This window comes from Rousettus aegyptiacus, unplaced genomic scaffold, assembly GCF_014176215.1.
Source record: "Rousettus aegyptiacus isolate mRouAeg1 unplaced genomic scaffold, mRouAeg1.p scaffold_m13_p_2, whole genome shotgun sequence".
NCBI lineage: Eukaryota > Metazoa > Chordata > Mammalia > Chiroptera > Pteropodidae > Rousettus > Rousettus aegyptiacus.
Genome location: NW_023416295.1, coordinates 42,695,990 through 42,709,163, shown reverse-complemented (window position 1 = coordinate 42,709,163; position 13,174 = coordinate 42,695,990). Strand labels below are relative to the sequence as shown.

Sequence of the window (13,174 nt, the reverse complement as noted above, 5' to 3'; positions counted from 1 at the left end):
TAATGCAATCATGTAAATACAAAATACTTGTATACTATATGCATGTAAAATGATTAAAATTTTATTTTTTAACTATTTAAATGTGATTAGAGTAAATCTCCATATTAACATCATCTATAATTTTTTAAACATAAGTTCAAAGCACTTTGTATAACAACAATAGGACAGAAAGGTTAGAATTATAAAGAGTTTGTGTTATCTGATAATTTCCATATATGTCTTTTCTATCACTGTATTTTTGTTTTGGGCAGAATATATGATTCAAAGGCTTCAAATGCAAATGTGAGTATACTGATAAAAAAAAAAAGGGTCTGGTGATCTTTTTATATATATATATAGATAAAGACAATGGGGGCAGTTTCCAAACCAAAACATAATATTGAGTTATCACCTAAGTTTACTTCAGCTGAGCAGTTTTTTTCTGAAGAAAGTAAAGGGCTGAAAGAGCTGATGATTGAGCAAGTGAGGAGAAGTTGTAAAATTGGGTAGAGGGATGAAGAGATACTGGGAAGAAAGAAGCGATAGTAAAATTTTTTGTTTCATGAAGTGTCAAACTGTGCTATGCATATGTGATATCCACTAATATGGTGGGTTTTGTGCTACCCCTAGACTTCTAAATAATAAAATTTCTGGTAGTATATCTAAAGAGGTCAAAAGATGAACAATGAACAATGGTTTGAAAAGCGCAAGTTTCAGAAAATGGAAGAAGCTTTGTTTTGAGCTCAACTGTTTTGAACAGAGCTATTTACTGCATGACTATACTTTCCTACATTCCCAGTAGGCAAAACCTTGCACATGTTCCAATAAATATGTGCCCTTTCTTTGGCACCAACATGATCTTCAACAGCATCTTTTATCTCTGAGTCTGAACAAGCTGTACCACATCATGATTTGACCATGACACAAAATTGCCATGGCACTATATATCCTCATTTGTATCCTCATTTGATATTCTTATGTATAAAATCTATGCATTTACCAAAAATTTGATGGCATACCAGTTGTAATGTCCATTCATGATTAATAACAAGAACATAGTGAAATGAAGATACATATAGGATAGAGACACTTAAGAGAAAGCGAACTGGAAACTAAGAAATACCATGACATCAATTTAAAATCAATACAAAAAGTTAGGGATGGTAGACATAAAGGCCCACGAGAACGGAGAGAAGTAGCACTTTTTATAATGATGTCTGAAGGAGTATGAGATTCAGAGCAGTGTAGACTGCATTATGCCTGCTATAAAAGGCACAAAGTCTTTGGTCTGATCAAATACCTTTAAACGTTCTCTATTGGAACAAACGCCTAAGTCCAGAAGCTTGCACCAAAAAGTACAGAGACCATGTTGAGATTCTTTGTGGGGCAGTTATTCAACTTATATTTTCCTGCATGCATACCAAAAGAAGACTCTTCAGTACTCATTTTTATACTCTACTATCCATAATGCTATAAAATGTAAAAACGTGAACATGTTAATTCCTGTGTCCTTATTTAATATTTTAAAAATATGGGGCATCTTAACATCTAAAATTTAAAAAAAAAATGGATATTTACATATTTCTACCTGTTAGAGTTGGGAAGAGCTTGTACATTTTGATATAGATGTCCTAAAGGGAGAAGTTGCCCACGGGGACACAAAGATTGATTTCATGCTGCTGCAATCCATGTTCAAAGCAATAGGAAACGTAATCATACCTTTCCTGAAAGTTAAATTTACAAAATAGCCTCACCTTTATTCCAAAATTACATGTATTGAGGAGATAAAAATATGTTCTCATAGGGAAAAAATAGAAAATACAACTTGGAGAAAAGTGACTTTGTTTTATATGTAGAGTATTATAAGTAGTAGCTAAGGAAATTTAGAAACAAAAAAATGCTATAGTTCATCATGTTGATACACATTGTATTCCTTGGAAGAAATGAAGCCATCACCATCATGGTCATTCTTCTTAAAAATGTCTTCTAAAACTGCATTCTGATATGACTTGTCACGTGGCTTCTCATCTTTTTCAAATTCCCTTTTCAGGTAATGATCTATCTAGAAGGCCAAAATAATATTTCATTAATAAAAATCACAATAAATTTCTAGAAACTTTGAGAAAATGTTTACATAAACATATCTAAAACTGCTTATAAATAAGTGATACAAAAATTTTAAAAGCTATTTGAAAAGGTTTTATTTTTGAATAAAATAAATTGGAAGCAATTTTCTGAGTAGAAACAGATCTTCAAATTCACTTTCCCGGAGGATATAGATGGTTAGTGATACATACTCAAAGGTTAACATCTGAATTTTGTTGAAACTAAATGCTTTCCAATAATCTCCACTGTCCACTGTCCGTTATTAGAGGAAAGTCACTCTCAAGGATTTCCATTAGTGAATAAAATCCAAATTGACATTTCTATAATCTCTAAAATTAATAAATATGTTGCACAATCAATAAAGCCCAATCACAGGTTTTGAAATACAATTTTAATTTTTCTATACTTCCGTAACTCTCCCCTAATTTACAAACAATGACAATTCTCTAATAATAATGTCAAATAAAGAACAGGTTTTATGAAATATTTTCTCTATATAATATGGCATTTCTCTAAGGAGACATACATTATACACATTGCCTAATATGGTAGCTACTAGCCACAGGTGGCTGCTAAGCACTTGACATGTGGCTGGATCAAACAGATACACTATGGTCAAGGTAAAATACACAACAAATTTGAAGACAATAAAAGAAGTACCTCAAGGGCAATTTTTATATTGATTTAGTGTTGAAATGGCAATATTTTAGATATATAGAGTTAAAACATATCATTAAAATTAATTTCACCTGTTTCTTTTTACTTTTTAAGATATGGCTACTAGAAATTTAAAAATTATATATGTGACTCAATTTTTTTTTCATTGAAGATTATATATATATATATATATATATATATATATATATATATAAAACAACTAAATAGATCAATGCACAACAATCTGGAGATAATGTTCAGCAAAGCTGGGAATTTTAGAGGCAAGAGTATTTTTGAAGGCTGAAGTTGGACCCTGAGAGGTTTTTAGCAGTAGATATCCCAAACTCAATCCATCACTAGCAGATTTTATTTTAGACTGATAAATGGATATTAATGAAGGATACATCATCTATTCTCCAATGGGACTTCAGTCCTATATAAGGGAGATGCATTTTTTCTTTCAATCGAGCCTTAGCAATCCTAGGTAGGTATAAAGAATTTTAAAAAGCCTCAAATATCTTTTCATAACCAATATTGCTAACTCTCAAAATTTACTTTTCTACTACACTGCAGGGAAAGGTATAAAAAGGCAGGGGTAAGAGCATGACCTTAATTTTGCTGGCAATAAGTACCACACTATTTCCATTTTGTAATTTAATAAAAATGCTATATTCCCATTCTCTCACTCTACCCATCTTAATAATACTGAAGAAATAACTGACTAAATATTTCTGATAAAGGAAAGTAGTTTCTTTTAGTTCATGTTTCAAATCTAGGCTTTGCTGTGTACCGGCTGTGTGGTCTTAGACAAACAAGTTAATCTCTCTCTGAATCTCAGTTTTGTCATCTATAGAAGGAAAGAAACATAATCTATATTGTAGGAATGATATAAGAATTAGTAATGTTTATGTGTGTCAATAAAAGACAGCGATCGTTATTATTTCAAGCATATGAAAGTCACTCTTATCCACCTAGTCATAAGGCAGCTGATAGCTGATACCTGAGAAAACATCTGGGCAAACTATAGCTAAGCAGGTCACTATTTTGGACTTCCTCTATTTTTATTTTCCAGAAAATAACTGAACATGCCCCCTAAGGTCTACTGAGGAGTATTCATACTGCAGAACATACCCGTCGGTATGCAAGTGATATTGCATGGCCTGTGTGCACAGGCTGAGTTCTTGAATATTATGTGAATTCACCTGCAGCTGCTGTTCATTCTAAAAAGGGTGATAAAGAATCCACAGAAAGTACAGGGGATGTTCCCCTTCTCTTATTCCTCTTCTGTCATTGACTAACCAAATTGCTTCAGAGGAAAAGTCCTTACTAATATCTTGGAGGAGGAAGTGGAATTAGGGTGGGGGAAAAGTTTGAAGAGGGAGAGAAAAAGAAACAGAAAAGGGTCTTACTTTTATCAATAACCTTGAATCAATAACCTAGTTGCCTTTTATTACCTACTTAGATGTTAGGAGTTATGCACGTTAAACTGCCTCCGGACAGGAGGGGAGACAACTGGGTTACTCAATTTAAGCAAAGAGAAGATAGTAGGTGGGCTAAGTAAGGCACTGGACTTCAAAGGAACAAACGTTCACCCTGAAACAATCATGATGGAAATTCCCTGAAAGGAGCAGGGTAGAATTATGGTTAAGAGCACCGCAGCATAGCCAGATGGCTCAATTTAATTCATATGTAAGACTAACTGGGATGCAGAAGCTAGGTAGCAGAACTCCTGGCTCTTGTTTACCAACTTTTCAGTCCACACAATTCAAATTCGTGCTAGCTCTTTTCATTTACATTTCATGTAATCCTCACAATCCTATGAGGTGGGAATTATTTGCCCTGCTATAAATTCCTACAGTGCTGCTTGAAAGAGATCTGCTCTTATTGTCTATATGCTGGAAGTGCCCCTCTAGAGCTTAGCTTGCTATTTTAATGACTTTCTTTGCAGGGAGAAAGGAAATTGAATAGGACGACTCAGTTACAAGTTTTATATGGAAAAAACATATTTTCTTCTTGGAGCTTAGATTTTCTTGTAACCAGCTCTATAAAAGTAATCAGCCCACAATAGGTAGAAGTAAAACACCCATGTATTTAAATAGTGATAAAAAATTAAGACCGTACACATGGAATCTGTTTAAATTACCTCGATTTTAGAGAGTTGTCTGTCATTGTCTGTGTCTATCTGTTTAAATGTTTCAATGCTTCGTGGTCCTTTGGTCACGGCATAAAGTTCAATCTCAAAAATCAATGTTGCATCAGGTGGAATCTTGCCTTCTATTAAAGGTATACATTTTAATAGTATAACTTACATGAAGATAATGTTCAAATATTTATTCACAAATAGCCATTACAGTATTATATTATTTCATATTTATAAAAATTATTTTCTAAATACTTTCTAAATACATATGTTTTTAAAACAAGTCAGTTCTAAGGACCCAGGGGACCACTATTTCCTGATTAAATTAAAATAAATATAAACCAGGTAATTTTTATTAATATATCCCCCCATCATTATATAAGAGAGAGGTGATACAGAGAAGAAACTCATGGATAGAAAAATTTCAAAGTACAGATCAGTAATCTTTTAGAAAATGATTTTTTGTAGTTATTTAGAAGTATAAATAAAACAAATTTATAGTGTTCAAATTCAAATTCTTTATAGACATTAAAAAATAAGTGCAATGACAGAATAAACCAGTAACAATTTTATGAAGAAATTACTAAACACAAGAAAAAATTTTACGTAGTAAGTTGAATCCCCTTAATAAAGTTAATCTATTAACTGATGTCAAAAATGATTTTAGCAAGCTATGGGCTAGTTCAAATGACCATTTCAAAAAAATTGCCTGTAGAAGTGACTTGCTAAAAGGCAGTGAGTGGCTTATGCCATTGCTATATTTCCAGAGTCTTACCTACTGCCCTATTCTAGTGACTCAAATATTTGTTGAATGAATAATCCCTACCATTTATTTTAAAAATGGCTAAGTTTGTTCATTGAAGGAAACAGTAATTTCTTTAATAAACAAAACAAAACAAAAAAACAAACAAACAAAAAAACCAGAATTCTTGTTCAAGTGTTTATATAATCCAAAGAAAAAAGAGTTTGAATGTTATAGCCAAAAAAGAAGTCCATCAGTAGTCTCCAAAGCCAGGACATAGAAAAATCTACCCAGGCATTATGTGGCTAATGCAACCATCCCAACCAAAGTACCACATATTACCTGACTTTAGAGTAAAAGAGCTGGGGATTAATTCAATGATCAATTTTCCAAAACTCATTCCTGTTCTGTCAAGTTATCATCTCCTTATAACAGAAAATAACTCTCTTAACAATAATTAAAAGCAAATTCGAAACACAAATTCAAATTTCTTAAGAAAAAATATTGTAAGTAGAAGTTTCTGAACAATAGGAAATATTGCCAACTAGGTTCTTCTTGCAAAAAAACAATAGTATAAAGAGAAAAAATGCATTTACTATCGAATTACTTGTATTTAGAGAAGCAGATCAAAGACATGGGAGTTAATGTAAAGAATTTATACATACCACATGTACTGTTAATTAAAGCACTAACAAGTCACATGCATTTCAAGACATGCAGGGGTGCTCTGTGACATGAAGCAAGGACATTGTGCAGGGAAAAGACTTCTTCAAGGACTACCTAAAATAAAGTTATAGCTAATGTTAGCTCTTAATAACAACTTACTTTAAAAAGCTTATTTGACAGAGAAGTCATTTGGTAAGCAGTTATTTATGGTCTACACTGCAACTTCTAAAATAATCTAATCCAAACTATTATAATGCAGGGAAACTAGCAGTTAACTACATTCTAAAGGACACTCTCTTCTTGTTTGGGCCTCAGTTTCCTTACATGTAAAATGAAGGTGTTGATGGTACTAGTGAGATTCATTATTTTAATGTTTATTGGAGACACTTCAAATTGAATATGGACCAACTTTTTCAAGTCAAATTTCCAAATCTCTGTAGCAAGGGTCTAGTTTATTAATAGCTTAGGCAGCCTGGGTAGTTGTTCATGTCCAAGCATAGTTGGATTAGTTTACAAAAAGGATAAACTAAGCAGTCGTTTGCCTTAAGATAACAGGACCCAGGATGAGCACTTATAGATGAGGGATGTGGGTGTTCTAAGTTGACAGGGGAACAGGTGCTCTAGTAGTAGACAGAATGTGGAGGCATCTGATGAGAACGCAAGAGAGAAAGGGAAACTCCAAAAGTGAGATTAAAGAGACTGAAAGACAAATTTTGCCTGTGTCATTTTGCCTAGAATTGGCCTCAGCCTATGACATTTTTTTTAGTATCAGTATTGCATTCATTTTAAATCTTCTCCATGTGAAATTGTGAAATATCATAAGACCAAAGTTCATGCATGCGTTCTCTCCCTCCCTCCCTCCTTTCTTCTCTTGTCTCTCCCTCCCTCTCCTCTCTCTCTGTCTTTGTCTCTTTCTCTGTCTCTTCTCGCTAGCTTCCTCTACAACTAAACATAGGATATAGAAATTACGGTTCCGAGGGAGCTATTTAAAAGAACCATTGAAAATGAAGCTGTAGTTACCTGGAACTGTCTTTTTAAGAGTTTAAATACGATTGGGTCTGCCTTGCACAACCAACCTCCCTCTAGTCCAGTTTGGAACAGTGATTCCTGCTCTTTCTGGGGAAGAAGAGGTAAGGGAATCACTTCTCATAAGAAGTAAGGGGATCACTACTCATAATGAGTAAACCAACAGCCTCAAAGAGGGCATGACATTCCAATGAAATACTAGGAGTTAATATCTCATCGTTGGGAGACAATAGCTCATCACTGAAAATTAATCTTTAATTACTTTAATTACATACTAAATATTTCAAATAAGTGGAGTTAGCAAGAGTCCTACATAGCACAAGGAGGTAAAGATTATCATCTTCAGACAGCAGTAGGAAGCAAGGATCTAAATGAGAATGCAAGATGGAAACCGTCGCTCTGACAGACTGCCCATATTTTCCCCTTCGAAAAAGTTCTCTGTTCTGCTCCACTTTTAATTTTAGTGATTTTTAAAAATTTAATTTGGAAAAATTAATACATGCAAAGGGTGAAAAGTTTAAACAGTACTAAATATTACAGAACAAGAAGAAATCTCCTCACCCTTAACCCTAAGACTTCCTTCCTAGGACCACTTAATGTCCTTGTATCTTTCCAGGTAGAGCCCATGTCCATACATGATGTGTTTGTGAGATTCCCCATCTCACAAGTCAGCTCACTGAGAACAGAAAATTGTTTCTGCTTTGTACACTGCCTTATGCTCAGGGCCTAAAACAGAGTCTGGCATTCAGGCTCAATAAATCTTTGTTGCAATATGTTCTATTTCACTTTACATATGGCTTTACTTCATTCTTTTTACCGCCTGCACTATAATCCATTGTATAGATACACCATAATTTATTCAACTAATTTCTTATTGATGGATACTCAGGTAGTTTCCCATCTTTTGCTACCAAGAAGTCTCCATTTAATGTTCTTTTACATATACCTCTGCGCACATTCCTGGAAATGTAACTACTGGGTCAGAGGGTTTGTGCATTTTAAATTTGATAGAAGCTACTAGAGAGGTCAAATGATTTATGTTCCCAGTAATGCATGGTTTTTCCATGCCTTCACCAACTTTTATGTCTTTGCTAATATGAAGGGTGAAAATTGTGTCTCATTTTAGTTTTAATTTCCCTTTCTTTAATTATGAATAAAATTATGTATTCTCATAAATGTAAAGGTCATTTGCATTTTTTTGTTAGTGGACCACTTGTTTATAAATTTGCCCATATCTAAGGACAGGTTGTTTTATTATTGATTAGTAAGAGTCCTCATATATATTAAAACATTTTCCTTATTTATCTACTTTACCTAGGGTTTCAGATCTCGCTCTAGGATTTTAAAAATAGATAACATATTGAAAAAAGCAGTTCAATTCTTCCAATATTTCAAGGCTTCTTCCGAATTTGGGTAAAAGCGACTGACAGCTATTTCAGATGTTCTTTTTACGATTTCCCAGTGCTGCCCTTTTACTCTAAAATAATATATTTGTTTCCTGAGTTTTACCAATTTGACACTGGTACTGCTTACTAAAAGTGTGTGTCATAGACATTTATGTTAAAAACAAACAGTATGCTAAAAACAAATAAAATGACTAAGGTAGAGCTTATAGAATATACACGACCATTATGAGTGTTATCACTACGGAGAGAAAAAACTCTGGTCAGAGATCTGTATTCCAACGATGTCTTATTTTCTTTACATGTAATAAGAGGGGACTGGGCCAGACTGCACTAGATACAGTTAAAGCTTATTGTACCTTATAGTTCTATATTTATTTCCTCTACAATTTTTTAATGTTTTTTAGAGATTCAAACATTTTTAATTGTGAGAAAATACATGTAACATAACTTTTACCAGTGTAACCATTTTAAGCATACAGTTCAGTAGTGTTAAATATATTCATTGTTGTACAATCACTCTTCAAAACCATTTCATCTTGCAAAACTGAAACTTGATACCCATTAAATAATTACTCCCTATTCCACCCTCTCCCTAGGCTCTGGCAACCATCCTTCTGTTTCTGTCTCAACGAATTTGGCTATTCTAGGTACTTTATGTAAGTGGAATCATATAGTATTTGTTTTCTGTGATTAGCTTATTTCACTTAGCATAATGTACTCAGTTTCATCTATGTTATAGTATATGTCAGAATTTCCTTCCTTTTTAAGGCCGAATAACATTCCATTGTATGTAAATATCACATTTTGTTTCTCTATTCATCTGTCAATTGGACCCGGGTTATTTTCACTTTTTGGCTCTTATGAATAGTGCTATGAATATGGGTGTACAAAATATCTCTTTGAGACTCTGCTTTCAATTCTTTGGATATATATTCAGAAATCTATGATTTACTTTTAAATATAGAGATATAAATATTAAAACACCTTACCGTAGCCTTCCTTTCCATATGCAAACGAAGGGGGTATAATCACTTTTCGCTTCTCTCCAGGGCACATATCCATCATAGCAATGTCAAGGCCTTTTATGACTTGCCCAACACCAAGCACAAACCATTTGGGGTGGCCTTCATTTTGCGTCCGGCTATAATAAAAAGCAAAACTTAGGTAAGCTGATTTTGAGAAAAATGAAATCCAGCTTTAAAATACCACCGGGCATGTATTTATATTGAAATTGGAGTCCTCTCTAACCATCTCCTTTCCCATATAAGTACTCATTCTGAACTCCTTGGTGGGGTGTTTGGCTCAAACTCACCTCATAATAGCCAGAAAGAGGTATGATTTGTCCGAAGCTAGTCATTAGCAGTCATTTCATTTTCTTTTTGCCATCTTTACAAAAACTATTCAACAGTCAGCTTTTTAATAGGTCTCCTGCCTCTACCTAGCTGCATGACTTGTCCAAATAATTCATTTAACCTCTCTGGATTTGTTCTAAAAAAAAAAAAAAATGATGGTGCAGGTTCAGCCTCAAAAAGGCATTTGAAATGTATTTAAAATTTGTAGCTTTTCTTCTCATTAAATTTGCCTATTTTCTTCTAAATGGAAAGAACTAACTTTCCCTAATCCTATATTTATAGGGCAATAACAGTAAAGATGAAAAAAGATGTTCTCTCTCTGAGTAATAAACCATCAATTAAATCAGAGTAGGCGGTGGTGGCATGTGGGGTCAGGTGGAAGGACACAGGCTCAGAAGTTACCTGGGAAAGTCTCTGTTGTAGTGGCTTCTTGATACACTTGGAAAGTGGTCCCCGGCTTGAAAACATGGTACTTGAGAAGACCAGATAAAACACCTTAAAACTACCCTATGTAATCCTCTGCTAACAGACTCCAACGTGCAGCAAAGGTAAAGTGTAAGCGTCCTTACAGACAGTACCTTGATTTACTTCTACAGGTCTCAAGGGTAGGGGTGCTGGTCGAGGGTGTGTGTGGACAGAATGTATTTTTTGATAATCTTCAGTAATTTAAAAAGTAATATTTAGTTTAATAGGGAACTACTACATCTTCTCTGATATCTCCTCCCCAGAAATAAAAGGCTCAACTCTTACTGTTAAAAAAACAAGAACCAATCAAAAACCAACCAGCTTCTGTTTAGTAGAGGGAGGCTAGATGTCGTGCATCAATTGGTGCTGTTAGCAGCATTTCCTACCTGCAGTAGAATTTCGAGCCGTCTTTAGCCAAGTAGCCGTCGTAATGGGCATTTAGCAGGTCTCCCTTCTTGCTTGTCTTAGAACAGTTTTCTGGACGATGCAAAACTTCGATTTTCACTTCTTCTGTGCTCTCTTCTTTTTGTCCTTGAGCAGTAAAAATGCCCCACACGTAAAAGAAAACAATTAATCTGAGTAAGAAATGCATGATTCCTGAAGTCGGCCCCGGATGACTAGTGCGTTCCCTCCCGCGTGTCACTCGCATCGCGTGGCCACCGAGCGAGCGGAGTTCCGACGCGTGGCAGGCATTATCTTACGTCACAAAGGGTCGGGGGCGGGGTGCCGCGAGGACCTGCCCCTCGCCGGCCCCCCCCCCCCCGACGCTTACTCAGATCTGGAATTTTGCCAGTGTATGGCGGGTGGTGTCCCTCTAGTATCTGGCGCTTTGGCTGGCTGTCCTCAGTCGCTAAGCGACACTGCACACTTGTATCGCTTCTCCTCGTTTAAGTCCGCATGTTTTACAGCCGATATCTTCAGGATTCAGCAGCAATGCTGGCATTTCCTAATATGAAACTGGCAAAAGACGAAGTAAACAGCCTAGGGTGGGATGTAATCAGAGAATATTTCTGGGCGTAAAAGGCTCAGACCACTAGAACAGACCACTAGAAAACTAGCAGGTATGGGGAGGGTGTAATCTGGAGTGTCCTTGGGTAGGAGCCATGCATTAAGTTTCCAGGTTAGGCCATACATAACCTGAGGGCCACCCCGTCACAAGTAAACAGAGATGCAGTTGCTCGCCGCTGTTAAAGGAGTTTCCCCCAGGCGGACTTCAGCGATTTTGAACCGGCTATTGGCTTGCATTGCTTTCCCCCACCACTGGGGGCCACCATTGATTTAAGGGCCTATAAAAGTGCAGGGATTGGGCTCTTGATATTTACTATGTGGGATTGGTAATTACCCATATAACGAGGCGGAGAAAGTGAGGTATAGGAGTCCTCCCTTATCATTGTACCCCCTCATCAGCAGGGGATATATTCCAACACCCCCAATGAATTGCCTAAAACCTATGTATGCTTATTTTTCCGTATAAATATATACACACCTATGGTAAAGTTTAATTTATAAATTGAGTATAGTAAGAGATTACCAATAATTAATAACAAAACAGAATTATAACAATAGACTATAATAAAAGTTATGTGAGTGTGATCTCTCTCTAAAATATCTCATTGTACTATATCACAGCATAAATGTGCTGAACAAAGGGATGAGTCTCTTTTGACAGGAGGGAGCAGGGTATTCATCAGGCTATTCAGAACAGGGCACCATTTAAATTTTATAATTTCTGTAATTTTCCATTTACTATTTTCAGACGTGTTTGACCACAGGTAACTGAAAATGCGGAAAGCAGAAACCAAACTATTGGAAAGTGAAGGAGGGACTACTGTAATCTGAGTACTGGGCATTTTGTTCCAATCTCACAGCCTATACACAGCAGGAATTTGATGTAGTCTGACCCAAAACCAACCTTACTCCTTGATATTTTAGAATGAAAAGCTTTCAAATATACAGAAAAATCTAACTTTACTATCCCATCACCATGGCCTTATCCCACCACTTGGATTCTATCGACACATAACAATATTTATTACATATCCATCTATCAAGCCATCAAGTCACCTTATTTCTAAGTGAATATCCAAATTTGTCAGAAAGGTAGAAGGCCTGGGTTAAGTTCTGGAAGGGGAAGTATTAATTCTATCTCAGAGATGCTAAGAAAAACAATAGCACCGAGCCTTATATATCTGCTTCGCTTTAAACTTGCAAAATTCCATAAATCTGAAAATTGTCGACTCTGTACGATCATTTCCAAATTGGGTTTTTAAAAATCATAAAAAGCTTAGGGGGATATTCTCATTTTTAGAATAAAATAAACTCCAAAATTTGGTTGAAGTTGTGGCTAAGGTTGTTAGCCTGATGACAATTCCTTGGGGCCCTTACACATTCCTGGCGGGAAGACTCAGTGGCACACTGCCTTCCTAGGAGATAATTTCTCGGACCCCCTAAATGTGGGGAGGACATAACAGAACGTAAATAGCCTTTTATTTTCTTGAAAATGAAAAACAAATGGACAGAACCTGAGGCTCAGTTAAACCTTAGAGGCCTAAGTCACAGCCCCCAAGGCAAGTGCGCGGGGAGCTCGTCCTTGGTGGGCCTGGGGCTGCCAGCACAGCGGGGAACAAGCGCACCG

At 35.6% G+C, this 13,174-nt stretch overlaps 1 protein-coding gene across 1 annotated transcript; it reads right to left on the bottom strand.

Moving 5' to 3' along the window:
• Nucleotides 1–39: 39 nt before the first annotated feature.
• FKBP7 (FKBP prolyl isomerase 7) lies at nucleotides 40–11,240 on the bottom strand. Its single transcript, XM_016152581.2, has 4 exons — nucleotides 10,926–11,240; nucleotides 9,712–9,863; nucleotides 4,886–5,016; nucleotides 40–2,041 (listed from the first exon to the last, which is right to left on the bottom strand). Exons 1-4 carry the CDS (start codon nucleotides 11,186–11,188, stop codon nucleotides 1,880–1,882), a joined length of 708 nt encoding a protein of 235 aa, XP_016008067.2. The 5' UTR covers nucleotides 11,189–11,240; the 3' UTR covers nucleotides 40–1,879.
• Nucleotides 11,241–13,174: the final 1,934 nt, after the last annotated feature.